Source organism: Propithecus coquereli, unplaced genomic scaffold (assembly GCF_000956105.1).
Source record: "Propithecus coquereli isolate 6110/MARCELLA unplaced genomic scaffold, Pcoq_1.0 Scaffold748, whole genome shotgun sequence".
NCBI classification, from domain to species: domain Eukaryota; kingdom Metazoa; phylum Chordata; class Mammalia; order Primates; family Indriidae; genus Propithecus; species Propithecus coquereli.
The window spans coordinates 239,647-258,482 of record NW_012153596.1 but is presented as its reverse complement, the minus strand read 5'-3'; the positions used below and the strand labels follow the sequence as shown (position 1 = coordinate 258,482).

Below are 18,836 nucleotides of genomic sequence, written 5' to 3'. Positions count from 1 at the left end.
TGTTTCTTTAATTGAAAGACAACGGTTGACCTCAGAAGCAGCCCCTCCTTGCACTGGGTGTGACCACCCACACTCCCCACCACAGTAGGGACCAGAAGGCAAAGGATGGGGGAGGCCAGCCATCATGGGGGTGCGTGGGACTCTGGTGGGGTGCTGGGCCTCTCCTGGGGGCAGGAAGTCCCAGGGTCTAACAGGCCTAAGGCTCCCCCCTCAATAGTGGGGCAGGGGGCTGGGCCTCCTCCAGGGCCGTCCGGGCTTGGGGACAAGGCCTGGGCAGGGCAGGCTAGGAAGGCAGCTGCCCCGGGCTTGCTTGGGCAGGGGCTGGCCAGAGGCCAGTGAGACAGAAAGCGGACCCAGCCCAAGGCAGAGGGTCAGGGTGTGTGTGTATGTGTGTGTGTGCACAGTGGGAGCTAGAGACAGAGAGACCTGAAGTCAGGTCCAGAAAGGTGGAGGGGACAGGTCACCAAGCCCAGAAGGGAGAAAGACCTGAGGAAGCATAAGACAGACACAGAGAGGGAGAGAGACAGACAGACAGACACGGAGATGGGGCGGGTGGGGGCAGAGAGAGACAGAGAAAGAGAGAGAGAGAGAACTGGTCCCCAAGGGCCAGTAGAACAAGGTGGCTGAGTGGGGGCATGGGTGTTCGGGGGGAGCAGGACTGAGGGGGGCTGGAAAGCCAGAAGTGAGTGAGGAAGAGGAAAGCCCGGCCTTGGCAGAATCCACTGTCTTCGTTCCTGCGAGCCCTCCCGCCCCGCAGACGGCAGGGTCACTTTCCTAGGACTGGAGCTCGGACAACTGGACTTTTTAGCGGATAAGAAGAAAGCTTCATAGGGTGCCTCTGAGTGGCCATGGGGGGTGGCAGGGGCAGCTCTAAAGCCGAGGGGTATGTGGCAGGGGCTGGGTCTTGTGCCTACTTGGGCACTTGGGAGCTAGGGAGAGACCGTGGTGGGTGGCAAGTTGGGGTCAGGGACCAAAGGTGGGGGGCTAGGTTGGATGCAGCTGGGCACGGGCTTTGCTTTCTTGCTTTCCCCCCTTCAGGACATCTGGCTGTACTCCCCAGAAACCCCCACCGAGGCCACCATGGTGGCTGCAGCTGCCTCTACTTTTTGTAGTTGCCAAACTGGATGGCCAGGCGGTCGGTGACGCAGCGGAAGGTGGCTGGCTGCACCTCCCAGTACGGCACAGGGTTGTTGAAGAGGCTGATGCCGTTGTAGTAGGCCCGCTTCACCCCAAAGCCCACGGGGCAGAAGTCATTGACGCCCACTTTGGTGATGTTGTTGGAATGCAGGTAGACCACCTGGGGGAAGAGGGGCGTGGCCAAGGCTTGGTCAGAGCCCAGTCACCTCAGACTGCCCTCCCCAGCCTATTCCAGCTGGGGTGGGCGCCTCTGGTTGCAGGCCAGACAAAGGGCAGAGCCAGGAGGGGCCGGGCCCCCTCCACACTGGGTTCTTGGCCTCTTGGGAGTCATTGCATTATGGTGCCTCCACCGACAGGGGGAGCACACCGTGGCATGGGCATGTTTGTTGGGTGGGTGTTGGCCAGGACTAAGGCATTGATGTGTGGTCTGGGACCAGGATGAAGGTCTCGGGTGGGGCCATGTGGGGGTAGGGGCTGGGGTGCAAGTGTGTTTGCTGGAGTGAGGCTGTAGCAAGCAAACACTGATGCCGACATGATGTCTATGCAGGAAAGATGGCATCGTGGGCTCACAGAGGGCCCCTGGTCCTCCGTCTGGGTTCCCTGGGCTCCAGGCCTGCCCCCAGGAGAGCACTCTTTCACTCTAGAGAGCTTCAGTGCATGAGAGGAGAAAGAGCCTTTGGGGTGCACTTCCCTTCCTCAGGGGCACTCACTCCCCAACTCCCTGAAGCCACTGTCTTGAGCAGGGGCAGAGAGGGGCCAGCGAGGCACTTGTTGCAGGAGTTGGAGCCCAGCAATGGCTGAGAGAACGCCGGGCGCTAGAGGGCGCTAGAAGGCCGTCGCCGGGGCTGGGCTGGCCCCCAACATGGGCACGCCAGGCAGGGCACTGGCCAGAGAGCGGGTGAGGGCGGGGTGCTCCTGCCAAGTTCACCCATGTGGCTGGCAGCCCCCGGGATGGGGGCCGCTGAGAGAACCCAGGCAAGGCCCTGCACCTCCTTTTCAGCCCACTTCCTGCCTTGGGCTGTCCGTGTCTTGGCACAGATCTGCGCACTCTCATGCCCAGACTGTTCCCTGAGCCCTCTGGTGTCTGCCCCACCTCAGAGACCCTCAGGCCACCTCTCACCACCCTCCTCAGTGTCCACCCTGGAGTCCCTGCTCTCCTCCTGCTCAGCACAGATGGAGGGAGTGCTAGGCCTGCTCCTTCCGGATGAGGAGAGAAAGAGCCCGGAGACACGCTCTCCCCAGCCCAGGCGTAGGGCACCTGGCGCCCGAGGCTGCCCCACTGTGGCCCTCACCTGCAGGAGCTTGAGGTCTGGGAGCCCAGCGGGCACCCTGGATAGCTTGTTGTTGTCCAAGTGCAGCTCCCGCAGGGTGGGTAGGAAACTCAGGCTACCATTCTCAATCATCCGGATCTGGTTGTGGCCCAGGCCCAGCCTGCAAATGAGCAAATGACATCACTCAGAGGCTGGAGGGGACAAGGGCAGTGGTCCGGCCCCAGGGTGCACAGCACTGAGGGGACTCTGGCGCCCCCTCATGCCCCGGCCCCACCTGTACAGCTTGGAGTAGCGGAGCAGGTCCTCCAGCTCGATAGCCTGGATCTTGTTGTGGTCCAGATGGAGCTCATTCAGGGTCTCGGGGAGGTCTGCCAGGACAAAGGGGTGCACCGAGGTGAATGCAGTTACCCCAGGTGGCAGGAGGGGGCTACCGAGTCCTTCCCCAAGTAGGCTCTGCCCATCCCTGGTCTTAAGAGGCGAGGTAGGGCGGGAAGGAAGGCGGCCTTCCTACCTTTGGGGATGCCGGTAAGCTTGGCCTCTGAGATGCGCAGGTAGTTGAGCTTCAGGCCGTCAAAGGCTCCAGGTTCAAAGCCACTGTTCTCCAGGGGGTTCCCGCCCATCTCTAGGAGACAGGCCCCCTCAGCCCTGGAGCCAGTGGCTGCCTGCACACCCCCAGGCCTGTCAGCTCCCCCATCTCCTCCCTGTAAATCGGGCTAATTGCAAACTCCTAGCTGTTCAAGACTGCTGGCCCCAAGGGCACTGGGCCTGGGATTGGCCTCTGGGGACAGTGGGAGGCAGAAGGGGGGGCAAGGAGTGCTAGAAGTGATGATTGGGCTCTCTGAGGCCACCCCGGCCCCACTGGCTAGCGCTGGCAGTCTCCAGCTGGCTACCCGAACACCGACCCCACCCCGACCAGGCCCAGCCCTCTGTCATGCCCCCTTTGGCCATAGCGGTCCCTGCAGCAGAGGGTTTGCTCAGAAACACGTCCAACTTTCTTTTGACTGTTTCAAAAGACTCTCGAACTGGTCTCCCTTCTCCATGCCCCAAGACAAGTCTCCAGAATGTTCCAGGAGGCCCACCAGGCTCCTCCATGGCTGTACTGGATGGCTCAGTCTCCCTGACTCCTTTCTGCCAGCCACCAGGGTGGGGACTGTCACAGGGCCGGGGCTGCACTCACCAATGCAGTTCATGCTGCGGAGCCCACTGAATACGCCCTTGGGCACCTTGCGGATGCGGTTGTCGTGGATGCGCAGCTCCACCAGGGAGCCGGGCAGGCTGGGAGGGATCTCTACCAGGTTGTTCTTGGAGATGTAGAGCTTCTGCAGTTTCCGCAGGGGGCTGAAGGCCTTCTCGTGGATCTTGGAGATCTTGTTGTTCACCAGGACGAGGGCCTGAGGCAGGTCAGGTGACAGAGGTGAAGGTGCTATTTCCCCACCCCTGCTCGCATGAGCTTGCTACTGATGGTGCCAGACATGTCCGAGCAGCTGGGCCTCGAGGGCAGTCTGTGCTTTCAGGGAGCACAGGGCAGAGAGCCCCAGCAACGCTGCTGCTGCCTAGTGCAGCCTGTCACTTCTCCATGCCTCAGTTTCCCCATGTGCACACTGGCCACAGTGAAATCTGTTCTCCTGTGTCACTGGGAGGAACCAACATGATGAAAAGGGAACCAAGCTGAATAATGCTGTCCTGCACCTACGGTCGCTCACACACACGCTAGTGAGCCATGACCCCGGGAGCTCCTGCCACGGCTGGCTCCAGACTTTTCTCAGAACTCCATGGGTCGCAGGCCGCCTTCATGCCCCACGCATATGTGCAAACACACCCATCTGGCTCATAGCCCCAGCTGTAGACCTGTTGACTCCTCCCAGCTCCTCAGAAAGGGCCCTTTACGCAGGAGAGGCTGGCACTTACGTAGAGGTGCTGGAGGCCTTTGAAGTCATCCTTGCGGAGTTCAGTGATGTCGTTGTTCTGCAGGTCCAGCAGCGTGGTGTCAGGCGAGATCTCTTTGGGCACAGACTTCAGACCTGGGGGCCGGCACCACAGTCCCCAACATGAGCATGGGGCCACCCAGCCTGCTAGCCCTGTTGGTATGGAGGGCCAGGGACACACACACACATAGGGACACCGATACAGACACAGGGACTCAACTACAAATGGGTGCAAGCTCCAGAGCTTGTAGACGGAGGCTCTGCTGCTCCTCGCTCGCTGGCAGCCTGACCGCTGGACACCCCACACCCTCACATCACAATCCCCAAGCCTGCGGGGGCTCTCCCCATCTCCCCATCCACAGGACAGTCACGTGTCCCCCTGAGGAGGAGTTCTCCCTGTACACCTCCCCCCTACTGCCAGGGACTGACCCAGGTCAGAGCACTGAACAACCCGCAGGTGGCAGTGACAGCCGAAAGGACACATGGAGCTGAAGGTGGGCGTGAGGGAGTCCAGGTCTGGGATGCCTGAGGTCGTGTCAGCGCCCGAAGCCTCCTCGTCATTCATCATGAGCAGCCCATCGTCCAGGGTGAAGTCCCAGAAACCCTTCTGCTCAAAGGGCAGGGCTTGGCTCAGGGCCAGCAGAGACGCGAGGAGCCACAGTGGCCGCATGGTGGCTGTGCCTGGGAGTCGGGGCAAGGGAGGCCTGCCGTCAGCATTAGCTCCCACCCTCTGGACATGTTCCCACCCATCTTCCCAACACCAAGGGGCTGGTGCTCTGTGCGGGTGCTGGCCCTGTGTCCCCATCCCTCACCAGGGACAGCCCAACCACAGGGTGGGAAGCCGGGGCAGGATGGGAGTGTGCTGCTGGCCGGGGGCACCTCATCCTGCTCCCCTCCCCTCCCTCCCCAGGGCAGGACTTGCTTTGCTGGGCAAGGAGATGTCTTCCCAAGTAGCAGGTCTGTAGCCCCCGTGCCACGGAACTGGCCTGCCTTGGGGTGGGGGTCACTGAGGTCGAGGAGGAGGCAGAGGGGGGACCCGGTACTTGGCCCCAGGCTTTGAAGCATTCACTTTGGAGATCACTGCGGCCTCCTTGGCCAGCCCCTCCTGAGAGCTCTAGGCTCAGGGCGATGCGAAGTTAGCTGAGTTAGGCGACCATGAGTCATTTCCTTCCCTGCCTGTCCCCCTTCCCCTGTGCCCACATTCCTCTGAGAAGGTCTGGAGGCCGAGGCAGGGGCAGCAGTCTGGAGAAAGAGAGGTGTCCTTCGAGGCTGTGGGCAAAATCGGCCAAGGCGGCTCTGACCAGAGGGCCCACTGCTCCCCCTGCCTGGCCCACAGAGCCCTTCCTTCCTGCCCATGGCCTCGGCCCCCAGACAGCCCCCCAAGGGGAGCAGACTGCTGCCAGGGTGGCAGGGCAGGGTCAGGCTTGTCTGGAGGCCCCCCAGGCTGAGATGCCCTGCCCAAGCCTGCCCCCTGCACCCACACGCGCCTGTTCCCTCCTCCTCAGACACAGCCCCCTCCAGCCCCTCCTACCTCCTCATTTACCCTGATTCCCCGGCAAAGGCCCAGGTTTTGTCCCAGCCTCATTTGCTTATCTGTTAAATGGGAATAAACATGCCTGCCCTGCTTGCCTCCCAGGCTTGGCTCTCTGAGCTGCCCCAGGTGCATCTGTGGACAGGGAGCCCAGCTGGCACCAGGGGCTCTTGCAGACCCAAACCAGCCCCACCCCGAGGAGGCCCCCCACTTAGGTGAGCCTCCTGAGCCCAACCACTGGCTGCAATAGGTGTAAGGAGGCCTGGGGTGCCGAGGGCTCCGAACCCCAGGCCAGCACCCCCAAGCAGCTTGGAAGCCTGCTGCTTCCCAGGCAGGCCCAGTTTACCAGGGGTCTGGGCTGGCCACCGGAAGCTGCTGCTTTCGAGTCCTTGCCACCAGCAGGCGAGGGGCCTGGGGCCACCTCCAGGCCTAGTTGGGTCTGGGCACAACCACTGCCCCTCTGATTCCCATCAATCCCAGGAGAAGGTCGAGGTGGAGGCCTCTCCTGCCACCCCTGTGGGGTCCCTTGGGCATCCTGGGGAGGCATCCACGCACACACATCTCCTGAGAGGCTTTTGTGGCCTGCCCTGGCCCACACCTGTGCCCGTGGGCAGAGGGACCTGTGGTGAGGCTGGAGCTGCAGCTGCTGTTGGCAAGGAGTGGAGAGGCCTCTCTGCAGCCGCCCGAACCCCCCGCAGGCCCCACAGCCCATGGCCCCAGGCCGCGCAGCAAGATGGGGTCAGAGCCGGCAGCTTAGCTGCTTCCCTCTCGCCAGGAGAGCTGGACTTGGTGCCGGGCAGCACCCAGCCTCCCTCATTCCTTCAAGCCTCAAGACCCCAAGATCACATTCCAGGGCCTGCCAGCCCTAGGCTGGCCCAGAAGCACCCAGGAGAGTCCCCAGAGGATCTTGGCCCCAGAGTAGGTAGAAGGACCTGAGCTTGCCTACCTGCACGGCTTCTCCCTTCTCTTCCCCTCAGTTTGCAACCACCAGGACAGGACAGGACAGGCCAGGGCCTCCTGTATCTGCTGCCACCACACAGGGCCCTTGCCCAGGTCCCACTGGAGACCGGAGGGCTGAGGGGAGGAGGAGAGGGCGAGAACAGGACGGGGATGAAGAAGGCAGGGAGCAAGATGGAATGGGAGAGAGGGAGGAGACTCCCCTGCCTCCTCCCTGCCTGACGCCCCTGCCAATGCGGCTACCTCACAGGGGGCGTGAGCCAGGGCTGGAACGCCCAGCCGAGCCCTGGAAGGCCTTGGGGCTCACAGCTCACCTGGACAAAGGCGGTGGGGTGTGCTCTGGCCAGGCACAGTGGAGGCTGTGGGGAGAGGCCTGCTTGGGGCTGAGGAGGGCTGGAAGCACAGAGGACCACCTACCTGCACACTGCTCCCAGACCCTCAGAAGCCAAGGCTTCCCCGAGGGCACTTCTGGGAAGGCGGGCAGCCTGTTGGGGAGGACCGTCCACCAGGGGGAGGACCCTGAGAGGGCAGGCCAGGGCCAGACTGGCCAGTGGGGTCCCAGGTGGGTCCATGGGACCAGTCTTGGGGAGACGGGGCTCTAGAGGAAGTGCTCCAGTTCAGAGCAGCTGTGCCCAGCACAGTCGTAAGTTTGGGAGAGGGGCTGGGGGCAAGGCCAGCCCTCCCTGCTTGGTTCCAGCTCAGGCTCACCCTGAAAGGGGAGAGGCTGCGGGCTTGGAGGCCCACACACCAGGGCCCTGTGACAGAGGCAGAAGGACAAGGTTTGGCTGGTTTTCCATGGCTCATGGCTGGGCCCAAGCAGTGGGCAGGCTGGCGGGCGGGGGTTGCGCTGGGCAGGCTTCCCGGCACAGCCCTCATTTCCCCTCAGAGAACTGGCACAAAACTCAGCACCCAGAACTCTGCAGGGGAAGGGGTAGGCCAGACGCTGAGCCCACAGAGCCAGAGGGAGCCAGAGGAAGAAGGCTCCCCTGTGGCCAGCACATTAGGACCCCCATTTTATGGATGAGAAAACTGAGGCCTAGAGAGAGGAACTGACTTCCCCAAGTCACTCAGCCTGAGACTTGGAACCTGGCTCTGGCAGCTTCAGGCCCTGAGCTTCCAACTGTGCTCCTCAGCCACAAGGGCTCCTGGGGGTCTCTGGGACTAGCTGGCTTGAGGGTGGGCAATGCAGACAGCCGGGGGGAGGAGCGCCCGGGTCTGCTGGTGGTGGTTGGGGAGGTTGCCACAGATACGCCCCCCACCAATGCATGTACACGTGCACACACTCATGCTCTCTCTCTGAGGAGGCAGGCAGGGCCGCAGCCCGGGAAGCAGGAGTACCCTGCGGATGGATGCGTAAGGGCCACAGCAGGGCCCTCCCGTGGAACCCATCTCCCCACCACCGCCGGGGCCTCAGTTTCCCTTCACTGGCCTCCATGGGTGTGTCCCCAAGGACTTCAGGGAGGGCTTCTAGCCCCATCAAAGTGTGCTGTGAGCTCCCTGGATGCCACCTCCCCAGAGCAAAGGAAAGAAGCGGTAATGGTGGCAAGCCTTGGGCCCGGTGACCGCAGGTGTGAGCAAGGGAAGAGGCTGGGCTTCCTGGAGTCATTGCTGCCATCCCAATAGGGCCCTCCTTGTCTGCCTTTCTGAAAGCCAGTGCAGTCCTCTGCGCAGGATTGCTCCAGGTCTCTGCCAAACAAGACGCGTTGGCAGCCTCTGAGAACACGGAGGGGCCGTGCCAGGCATTCAGGCCAGGCCAAGGGTGGCAGGAGCAGGACTTGAGGTCTGGCAGGCCCCGGGAGCTCGCCTGCAGATGTGTGGCTCGTGGCTGCCAAGTAGTGGACACCAGGCTCTGTCTCTGCGGCCTCAGCCAGGGAATCTGGCCCCACCAAGCTACCCGACCTGAACTCTGACACAAGCAGCCTGCAGGGCCCCTGGGACTGCACCCTTCCTCCCTCCGCTCTGGCCACCAAAGTCCTCTGGGTCCAGCTTCAACCAGCAGGCAGGCGCTCATGTCTTGGCTGACACCCAGCCTGCTCCATGGTGCCCTCCCAGGCCCCAGCCCACCTGTCCCCAGTGGCTCTAGCCTGCACTTGGGTGTCACCTGGAGAGAGGGGATGAGTGCCTTCCATGGCTCTGCTGAAGCCCATGTGTGCGTGTGTGTGTGTGTGTGTATGGATGTGGGGGTGGCTGCCTGCGGGGCTAGGGGCTGGAGTGGGGAGGGATGCACCCTAAGCACTGCTCCATCTGCACCCCAGCTGCACTCTGAGCCCCCGGCACTGCCCCGGCCTGCCATTCAGGCTGCAAGAGCAGCCGCTGCCTAAGCACAGCCAGCCAGGACATCTCCTTCCTGCTGCGGCCCTGACCACAGATCTGGGTCCTGCACTTTGAGGACAGACTAGACCTGACGTGAGTGTCAGAGGCTGCAAAGGGCTGGCACCAGGGAGCTGGTGAGGTGGCTGGGTGCATTCACCCCTGCCCCTACCCCGCCAGAAAACCTCTGGAAAGGAGTCGGGCAGCAGATGATCCTGGTCAGCTGGGAGCCCTGGGTTTCCTGGACCCTCCACACCTGGGCTGCATGCCCTCCCTCCCCCTCCCTCCTCACTGGAGAAATCCCGGGCTCCTACTTGCCATGTGCTAGAAACTGTGAGAAAGAAGGAGGTGCTGTCACCTACCAGGGGTAGGGCAGGGGACTCAAGTGATTTCTTTACCTAGCCCCAGCCTGCGCTCATTGACAGTAAGAAGGAAGCCGCACTTTTACAACTTGATGAAGGAGTAAACTGAGGCTCAGAGACTGCCCACAATGCTTGCCCAAGGCCGCAGAGGGGTGAATGGTAGAGCTGCCCGTGCATCTAGACCCACCCTCTGCCATTGCAGACATTGCTGCAAGCCCCAAAGCTGCAATGTCTCACACTGCCTGGGTTGTGCAGGGGGCTCAACCAGTCCCCGGGGGTATGGGAGAAGACTCCTTGGCAGCTCCCTCACCCTAGCTGGAAATATGGCACTTCTCTCTGGCTATCACCATCAATAGCTCCCACTGCCCATGCAGCCAGAAGCTCCTCAGCCCCAGTACACCCACTAAACCAGCCCCGACCCTCTTGCCTCTGCCTCTGTCTGCAGGGAAGTCTTTTGGAAAAGCCATCATCTTGGCTGGGCCAGGGAGCTGCCACCTCTGAACACTTCATTACCCCAAAGGAGATGTTTCCAGCCTGGCCATCAGAGCCTGGGGCCCTGCCTGCCTCCTTCCCTTGTCCAGCCCAGCCACGGCAAGACAACAGCCAGGTATCAGGGGGAGAGGCTCTGAGTCTCCAGCAGCCCCACCCCTGCACCGGTCCCCTCCCTCTGCCGGGGCTCTGGCTGGGCTGGGATCTGGCCTGTTCATCTGCTGGCCACCGGGCTCCCGTGGGGGTGTGTCTCCTTGCAGGCCAAGCAGGGGCTCAGTCTGCTAGAGGACAAACGTTGCACTGGCCTCCCAGACCTCCCCTATCTCCAGGGACAAGACGGCCCTCCTTCGAGTCTCACTTCTGTTCACAAAATCCCTAATCCCGTGGCCACCTAGACCTCTGCCGGCTCTGTTCTCCTTGGCCTTCTGACCCCCAGAGACCAAACGGGTGGGGGATACCTAGCAGCCCATGGGGAAGCAGGGGCAAGTTCAAGGGTCCCATACAGTCCAGGCTGGGTCCCTCAAGCTCAGCCCAGGCCAGTGTTTCTGTTGAGCGTGGGTTTAAGATGCAGCGGACTTGGAGGGCTCTGTGCAAGAAGGCTGGCTACAGCCCCCAGGTCCCCAAACCACAGGGAGGGGAAGGCACCTTCACTGGGCCTGGCAATGTCAGTGATGCTGGCCTGCCGGTGAGCAGAGAGCTGGCCATGCTCTGCAGGCTACAGTTGGAGCTGAGCAGGTGGGAAGCAGGGGCTGTTTTGCAGCATTTGGAAGAGCTGGGGCTGGTGGCCCCCCTCCATGGCCACACCACTCCAGGCTGCCCAGACTCAGAGCAATGAGGGGTGGGAGAAGAAGGCAAACAGTGGTGGGGGTGCTGGGGTGGTTTCCAGGAGCCTGGGGCCCAGAGGTCATGAAGGAGGCCTGGGAGGGCCCCTCTAGCTGTGGGTCCAGGTGGGGGAAGGGACCTGCTGGCCCAGAAGGTGAGGGGACATGATACACAGCCCCCACCCTCCAGAGGAGGTGGCCCAGTGAGCCCCATGCTTTCCCTAGGGGACACTGGGAAGCTGGTTCTTTCTGGAAGACTGGAAGAGGGTCTGGCCATGGGTCCTGCCATCCAGTTAGGCTCAGTGGGCCTCAGGCTAGGAGCAGGATTGAGCCACCCCTCCCAGGGCAGCCCCCCTCTTCATGCACCACCCCACATCCGCCAGTCCCGCTAAAATTTGCAGAAAGGGCTCTGTGGATGGCCAAGGTGTGGCTCCCTGTTCTCCCCCAGCCCAGTGTCTGAGCAGAAGAGAACAGGAAGGGGGGAACTAGACTTCCCCAGGCCCCAGCCAGCAGGGTGGGGACAGAGCCAGCAGGACCCCACTCCGGCCTGCCTTAGGAGGGAGCCACTGCCCACCCGCACCCCATGGCCCACAGCCCACGGCCCATGCAGGGTGCCGGGGAGAGCCGCCATCAGCCCCCAGCCCCTCGGGTGAGCAAGGCCCCTGGCTAGTGTGTCCCCTTCCCACCAGTGGGGCTACTAGAGCTGTCGGGCTCAGTGGGCAGCCTGGAAGCTGGGGGAGCGGACAGCTCAGGGCAGGGACTGAGCTCACCTGCCCTGGGGTAATCAATGAGGAGGAGTTGGAGGGGGTTGCGGTGGGCATGAGAAGCCCTTTCTGACAATCAGGGGTGTCAGGGGGTGAGCAAGGTGGGCGTCGGAGGCCCCAGGGCTGGGACGATGCCCGAGGGTGGGGAGTGTGCTGGGAATCCTGTGCCTCCATGGACAAGTGACTCTTGGGACAGTCCTGTGCTGTGCTGTCTCCAAGGGGTGGAGGAGGGACAGTGGGGGACCTGGGAAGTAGGGGAGACTGGGAGTGTTCCCATCACCACCCACCCTGCACAGGGCGCCAAGGAATCAGAAGCCCGTTCAGAAGGCTCCAGGTGCAACCTGTTAAGTGTGAGCTCATTACAAATCCTTCCTCTGTGGCCTTGTTTGAGTGATTACGGAATGTTGGTAAAGAAAGGAAACTCCTCCTTGCCTTGAGGATATCACCTTTCCTTCTATCCTTCCCCATGCGTGATCCTGCAACAGCAGCGGGCTGCTGGAGGGACTGGGGGGAGGTTTGGCTAATGCTCATACGTCGCCCCGCATGATGGTCAGGGGCTGGCACCCCAACTCTCTGCGCCCCTAAAATGAGCCAGTGCAGAACCGCTGAGAAAGAGCCCGGCCTCAGACCCGTCACCTATGCAGAGGCAGCGGGGGAGCAATACCCAACCTGGGTCCCTGGGGCTTGGAGGTAGGCAGGCGGCCCAGGGAGGCCAGGGCTGCCAGTCACAGCTGGCCAGCTTGCGACAGGAGCCCTCTCTGCTCCCTGGCTCAGAGCCTGCTTCCCCCGCCCAGCCCTGGTGGCTTGAAGGCAGTCCTGTGCCTTCCTTTCAATCCACCCACACAGGCTTGCCCTCAAAGGCTCGCTCACCCCGGCCCACAGTAGCCATACATGGGCACGCTCCACACGAAGGAGCCCCTGCCCGCCCCTTGGTTCTCCCAGGGTGTGCCTGGCACAGGCGGCCGCACGTCGATTGGAGGCGCTCACCCGCACCCCTGGACACAGGACCCGGAGAACATTTCTGGCCCCGAGGGAAGCCCCCTCATCTCAGCTTGTTCCATCCCAATTAGCTGCTACAAGGCACAGAGCTGGCAGGCCAGGGAGGGGCAAGGGCAGAGGAGTGGGAGGCCCCTGGATGACCTGAGTGGCCTGGCTGGCCAGGATACAGGAGAGCAGGCCTACTACAAGCACCGCTGGAGGACAATCACCCTGGCCTGAGTGAGATCTGCCACACTTGCCCTCAGAAGGCTTGCAGGCAGCCAGCCCAGGGCACTCAGTAGACACCCTCAGTACTCCGTCTCCTAGGTCTCTTGGCAGAGCCTTCTGGGGCCCTAAGCCAGGTCTGCCCCAGGGAACATGGCATGGTTGCCTGATTTTCTCTCCTCCCCCTCCCCTGCCCATTCCAAGTCCCAGTCCAAGGGGTTCTGGGGACAGACAGGACTGAGTACCCAGTCAGCCACACTCATGGCCCCCGCAGCCAGGGCTCTGTGCACCAACATCTCACAGGAGCAAGTAGAGGCAGGGCATTAGCCGGGGGGCGAGCGAGGAACATCTGGGCAGGGTGCCTGGGGCGTGCCTGGGAAACCAAGTCCCTCAGCCCATGCCATAGACTAGCCCCAGGCAGCGGGGGCTCCTGGCTGAGCTCAGCGGGCACTCAGCGGCGGCGGTGCTCCCCAACCCGGCCAGGCGCCAAGCCCCAGAGCAAGGAGGCGCCTGGACAGAGGGAGGCTGGCGGGAGTGGAGGGTGCGCTTGGGACTTGCAGTGATGGGACAGAGCCGTTGGCAAAACTGGGGTGCCAGCCACCCAGTGATGTTCTGGGATGGCAGCTGAGTGGAAGGACCCCGAGGAGAGAAGCAGAGAGACAAGAAATGGACAGGGCTGGGGCAAGGTCAGAGGGGAGAGGGGAAGGCAGGGCTGGGGGAAAGGTGCCTGGAGGGTGGGGGACAGGTAAAAAGGACAAGGAGGCAGGGGGCCACAGGGTGGTGACGAAGGGTGTCCTGGGGTGGGAGAGGGAGGCATCTCCTGGCTGCCAAGGGGGCAGCTTGAGGCCAGCGGGGGGACAGTTGGGACAGTGCGGGGCTGGTGTGGGGCTGGTGCGGGGGCCCTACCTGCGGAGGGGAAAAGGCCAGGCGCAGGCTGGCTAGTTGGCAGGCTGGGATGGCGGCCGTCTGTGCTTCTGTCTGTCGTCGGGCGGACAGAAAGCAGCTGCTCACTCCTGGGCAGTTGGTGGAGAGAGGGAGTCGGAGGCGGGCCGGCGGGAGGCTAAAGGCTGGGCAGGCGGGCCGGCGGCGGGAGGGGACGGGGGAGGGGGCAGGGAGAGAGGAAAGGAGGGAGGGGGCTGGTGGGGCGGAGAGGGCGGTCGGTGGCGGCGGGAGGGAGGGGGCAGGCTTCCCTGCCCCCCTGGCAGCTTCAAAGGGAGCAATTTTCTTGTAGACGGCTGGCTGGGCTAGCACCCCCTCCCCCGCCCCCACCCCTGCCTCGGGCACAGAGCAAACGGACACACACTCACACTTACTCCCACAAGGACCCTTGGCGTCTCTGGGCAGGCACAGCCTCTGAGAGTCAAACTTTCCACTGCCCAGATGGGGACACTGAGGTGCTTGCTGGCATCCCGCCAGGCAGAGGAAAGAGACAGGGCAGAAATGGAAGGAAGATGAGGGGGAGGTGGCCTTGGGTTGCTAGGCCTGTGAGTGGTCCCTGGGATTCTGTCCGGAGCCCGCCTGGAACCTGCCTTGCCAGGGCCTAAGCAAGGAGGTGGTTTCTCTGGGATCATAGAGGCAGCTGCTGTGGGTTTCTGGAAGGGCTTGATCTAGGCTCCTGGGCGCTGTGCACACCCTCCCTCCCACCCAGCCTTTCTTCCCTTAAAGAGAGGAAACAGTCTTGTCTGTGTGGTAGCAGGATGGGCCCCAGCTCCACAGACTCTGGGGTCTCCCCAGCCTGCCTGCTCCGAGGCCCCGGAGAAGCGGCGAGTGGGAAAGCTGATTCAGACAAGAGGAACCCGGGAGTAATCCTTCTTGCTCAATCCATGCAAGTCCCCTAGGACGCGATAACCGCTCTGTGGGTGGGCATTTCCTCTGGGCTCAGCCCTGTGCTGGTCATTTACAGGGGCTGACTGGGTCAGCCGAGCCTCAGCCGGGCCGCTTCCTGAGGGCCCCAGTGAGTCCAGCTCTGCCTGCATCTAGGGCCCAGGTCCTTAGCTTGACATGTCCTCCCTGTCCAGTGGTGCCCCATTCCTCCCCTGGCAAGAGCAGCTCCCGAGAGACAAAGGCGAAGGTTTAGACAGAGTAAGGAACCGAGGCAGGGAGCGACACTGAGGTCTGCAAAAGGAGAACTGGGGACTGAGAGAGAAAACTGCATATAGAGAGAAAAAGCTCAAAAGTTTTTGCATCTCTGCCCCCACCCCTTCCTGCTGCCCCCCTGGATTCGGACCCAGAGGCCAGCCCATTAGCAGGTGAATACTCAGTAGAGATGGGGCTCCGGCGGTGCAGGCTGACTGGCAGTCCGGGTGACTACACTAAATAAAAATCATTGACTTGTACTTGTTAAACGGACAAATTATCTGCAGTGTGAAGTCTATCTCAACAAAGCTGTTTTAGAAAAGGGAAAAACCCTTACACGCAGTAGGTGTGTAAGGCACGCCTACTGCCAGAGGAGCAGGCCTGTGTCCCTGACTGAGCCCGGTGTCCGGGTGGGGATGGGCTTGGCTGGGGAAAGGCCCAAGGCAGTGGGCGCTCCCGAGGCTGTGCTGAGCACATGAGGGGTGCTGGGATGCTCTTGTTTCTTGCCTCCCCACGGCTCGCACAGTGCCAGAGGCTCAGGAAGGCTATCCAGAGGAGGTGACCTGGAGCGGGCCGGTAGGGAAGAGGGACATCGCCGCTGGAAGGAAGAGCATAGGCAAGGTGCAGAGGGTGTGGTGGCTGTGGGAGCACAGACCTCACCCTCAGGTCTCAGCCAGGCACCTTCCTGCAGGGTGTATGGGGACACATTATGCACCTTGGAGCTCTTGGCTGTAGTCAGGAGCTGCTTCTGGGGCAATACTTCTGTAAATACGGTTCTTGGGCCTGGAAGGTTCTTGTGTCTGTGGTTTGCAGTCTGCAATAAGCCATAACTGCTCGCCCAGCCCAGGGCCCACTGAGTCACTCATTCTGGCCCTCTAATTTGGGGGCCGCTCCCAGACCGGCCAGGCAGCACCTCACTCCTTGGGCCTCCCCCTCCCCCTCCCTAGGCCTCAGCTCTCCGCAGGAGCAACCTGGATCCCAGCTGCAGCAGCGCTGAGAACAGCACATCCTTGCTGGCTAGTGATGCAGGCGGCCTCCTGCCCTTCTGGCCTCTCAGCCTCTGGGGGGTGGGGTGCAGGAGGAGGGCAGGCATGGGGGGCAGGCAGGAAGGAAGAGCAGGCATTTCCTGAGGCCCCCCGGGCTCCTGGGGAGGAGGTGACACACACAGCTGTCTTAGCTCCCGGGAACCAGGGCAGACAGGGCACAGGGGCTGGGGAGACAGAGCCCAGCCCCTTCCAGCATGGCCTGTGTGTGACTGTGGGACACCACCGGCCAGGCCCCCAAAGCCCTAGCTAGGATACTTCCCCCAGAAGACTGCAGAGGGCCAGGAGGTCCTTTCCTCTTAGCCAGGAGGCCCTTCTCCTGCCAGAGGGAACCAAGGACTCTCTACCTGAGGAGCCCGTCCCCTCCAGCTTGTGGTGAAGGCAGCCCTGAGTGGCTCTGAGCAGCCAGTCCTCACCTAGCCCTCCATAGGCAGGTGCTGGCGGCAGCGGGTGGGGGCGGTCCTGAGACAGGAGGCAGGGCGAGGGCTCCTGTGACGGAGGGAGAGAGCCTGGGAGGGGGGCTGGGAGGAGGGGAGGCAGGGCGGGCCAGCAGCTCTCAGAGGGCCCCCTCCCCCAGACAGGGGAATCCAAGCCAGCTGCCATCTCCTTGGCCGGCGCTGGGAGAAGGACCTGGAGTCAGCTGCAGCCTGTCCCCCCACAGCTGGCTTGCAGCTGTCTGTACCCTGGCCTCAAACTAGTGGGGGGAGGCCCAGGAGAGAAGCAGGGCACCCAGAGGGCAGGGCCTAGCAGCCTGGGAGGTGGCCCAGTGTGCAGGGGCTCCCAGGGGCTCATGGAAGGCCCCCTACAGAGGCGGCAGCAGCTGAGATAGCTCCTGCTGGAGCCCCAGCCCATCCAGAAGAACAACACGGCCCTAGCTTCAGAGGCCCTCTGCCCTGCTCCCCTGCTCTCTGTGGGTGGTTACTTCTAGAACCCTTCTGCCTCAGCACACGACTCCTCCCCCTCCCTGTCCATCCTGGTGACACTATGGGATGGGACACAGTGACAGAAGGGAGAGCCAGGCAGGAGTGGGGAGCTGCAGTGAGCCATGCTTCAAAAAGCAAGGTGACCAGGTTCAACCAGGTGGCCAGGTATGATGAGTGCATGCAGGGGCCTGGGGCAGGGAGGGCTTCCCGCCCAGAGCAAGGGGTTTCTCTCATGGGAGTAGCCTTATGTCTCAGCCTCCAGGACAAACGCCCAGCCAAGGATGTGCCACACACACATCAAGGTTACTTCCTGAGCAAGTGACTCCACCCAGAGTGGCCTCATTCTCAGCCTGCTGGCTTTGTCCTTGCCCAACGCCGCCGCCGGCATGCTCAGGGCTGGGTATGGGCAGGGGAGGGTCTCTTGAGTGACGACCTGGAGCCCCAGGGGGCTGTGAAAGTGATGCTCCGGGGGCATCTGAGTGCAGGGCCGGGGCAGTTACGGACATGCCCCAGGGACAGCTGAGCCGGTGCTGAGTGGGCCGAGCCTCTGCTATCTGGAAGCTTCCTGGTGCTGCATGACTGAGGAGTGGCTGGTGAAAGCTGGCACTCTCTATGCCGGGAGCTTTTTTTGACCTTCCCTTGAGAATATAATCACACAGCAACTCTCCCCTCTGGGCCACCAGGGCTATAATTTCAGGGCCTGAGGAGGCCCAGCCTGCGGGCCTCTGGCTATCTTTAGCGAGGCACGGTCTGGGGGTGGTGGCTAGAGGGAGGAAGGTGGTGCCTTCAAAGCCGAGGAGCCAGAGGGAGGCCATGAGGCACCTGGGGGGCCCTGTGCTCTTCCCTTGGGGGAGGCCAGACCCCAGGAGCGGAGCTCAGTTCTGCCTGCTGCCTGCAGGGCAGCGAGGCTCGAGTTGGGGCAGGGAGGGCCTGGGCCCCGTCCTGAGCCCTGACTCCAGCATGGAGCAATCTTTGGCCCAGCAGAGGCCAGCGCCTGCCTGAGAGCCGGACAGCCCAGTGTCTCCCAGATGGTCCCTGTGTGGCTAGACACTTCCTCCCAGGCCTGCTTCTTCTGGAGGAGGGGGCTTGAGCGAAGCTTGCCAAGACATGAGGTGTGAGGCAGGAGAGGGACTTGGAACAGGATGTGGGGGCCGGCAGGGAGCCCAGCCAGGGGGCAGGATTCTGGGACTGTGGCCAAGAGAAGGGGAGCAGAGGTGCAAGTTCCCCCTGAGGTCCCCAGCAGGAGACATAGGCCAGCCCAAGGAGGGCCTGGCTCCCTGTCCTCCTGCTCCACCCTTGACCTTGTCAGCCTTCTGCATGCTCCTCCTGGTCCCCACTGTCCTTACCCTCAGTCCTGCTCCCGTCACCTCAGTACCCCCGTGTCTTTCTGGGGACTGATGAGTGCCTCCCTTCTTGCCCCAGTCACCCCTACCCTGTTGTCACCACCATTACAATTGTCACTACAATGTCCTCTCAGATGCCCAGTGCTTTGGGCTTCCCAATTAGGCTGTACCCACTGCTGTACCCTGGGATGGAGCCAGCAGCGCCTGCCGGGAAGAGGCGCACGGTAGCCACCGCCTGCACAGGTACCAGTGGCAGCGAGTACTGGATGTGGGAGGGTGGCGTGTGGAGAAGAAGGGGCAGGTGCAGGGTGCCGGGTCACTCTGTCCTGCCACCAGGCACCCACTGGGCTACACTTGCTCCCTAGACTAGGGCTCTGTCTAGGAATGTCCCTTGCAGTGCCAACCTAGACTCTGGTTACTGGCTACTGGCCAGCACCTCCCACATCCCTGCAGGACTGAGCCCCTAGCCTCCAGCTGCTGGGAACCCCAGCCCTGTGCTCCTGGCCCTCTTGAGCACCCTTGTCCCAGCCATGCCCCAGCTAACAATGACATGGGAACAGAAAGGCCCAGTCCCCTTATCCCAACTCAGAGCGCCCATGGGGTTGGCTGAGGCCTGGCTAGGCCTGCATGGTCGGATGCAGCCCAGCTTCTACCTAGGCCCAGTGGTGACCCTGAGCCCAC

At 62.5% G+C, this 18,836-nt stretch overlaps 1 protein-coding gene across 1 annotated transcript; it reads right to left on the bottom strand.

Moving 5' to 3' along the window:
* Positions 1-544: 544 nt before the first annotated feature.
* BGN (biglycan) lies at positions 545-13,839 on the bottom strand. Its single transcript, XM_012662043.1, has 8 exons — positions 13,677-13,839; positions 4,763-5,014; positions 4,317-4,429; positions 3,586-3,799; positions 2,920-3,030; positions 2,683-2,776; positions 2,430-2,568; positions 545-1,297 (listed from the first exon to the last, which is right to left on the bottom strand). Exons 2-8 carry the CDS (start codon positions 5,001-5,003, stop codon positions 1,100-1,102), a joined length of 1,110 nt encoding a protein of 369 aa, XP_012517497.1. The 5' UTR covers positions 5,004-5,014; positions 13,677-13,839; the 3' UTR covers positions 545-1,099.
* Between the last annotated feature and the right edge of the window lie 4,997 nt (positions 13,840-18,836).

Coding starts and splice junctions, on each gene's coding strand:
- BGN (XM_012662043.1), bottom strand. CDS start 5,003: ATGCGGCCACTGTGGCTCCTCGCGTCTCTGCTGGCCCTGAGCCAAGCC. Junction 2,777..2,919: donor GCTTACCGGCATCCCCAAAG/GTAGGAAGGCCG, acceptor TTGTCCTGGCAG/ACCTCCCCGAGACCCTGAAT. Junction 2,569..2,682: donor CGCTACTCCAAGCTGTACAG/GTGGGGCCGGGG, acceptor GCTCATTTGCAG/GCTGGGCCTGGGCCACAACC.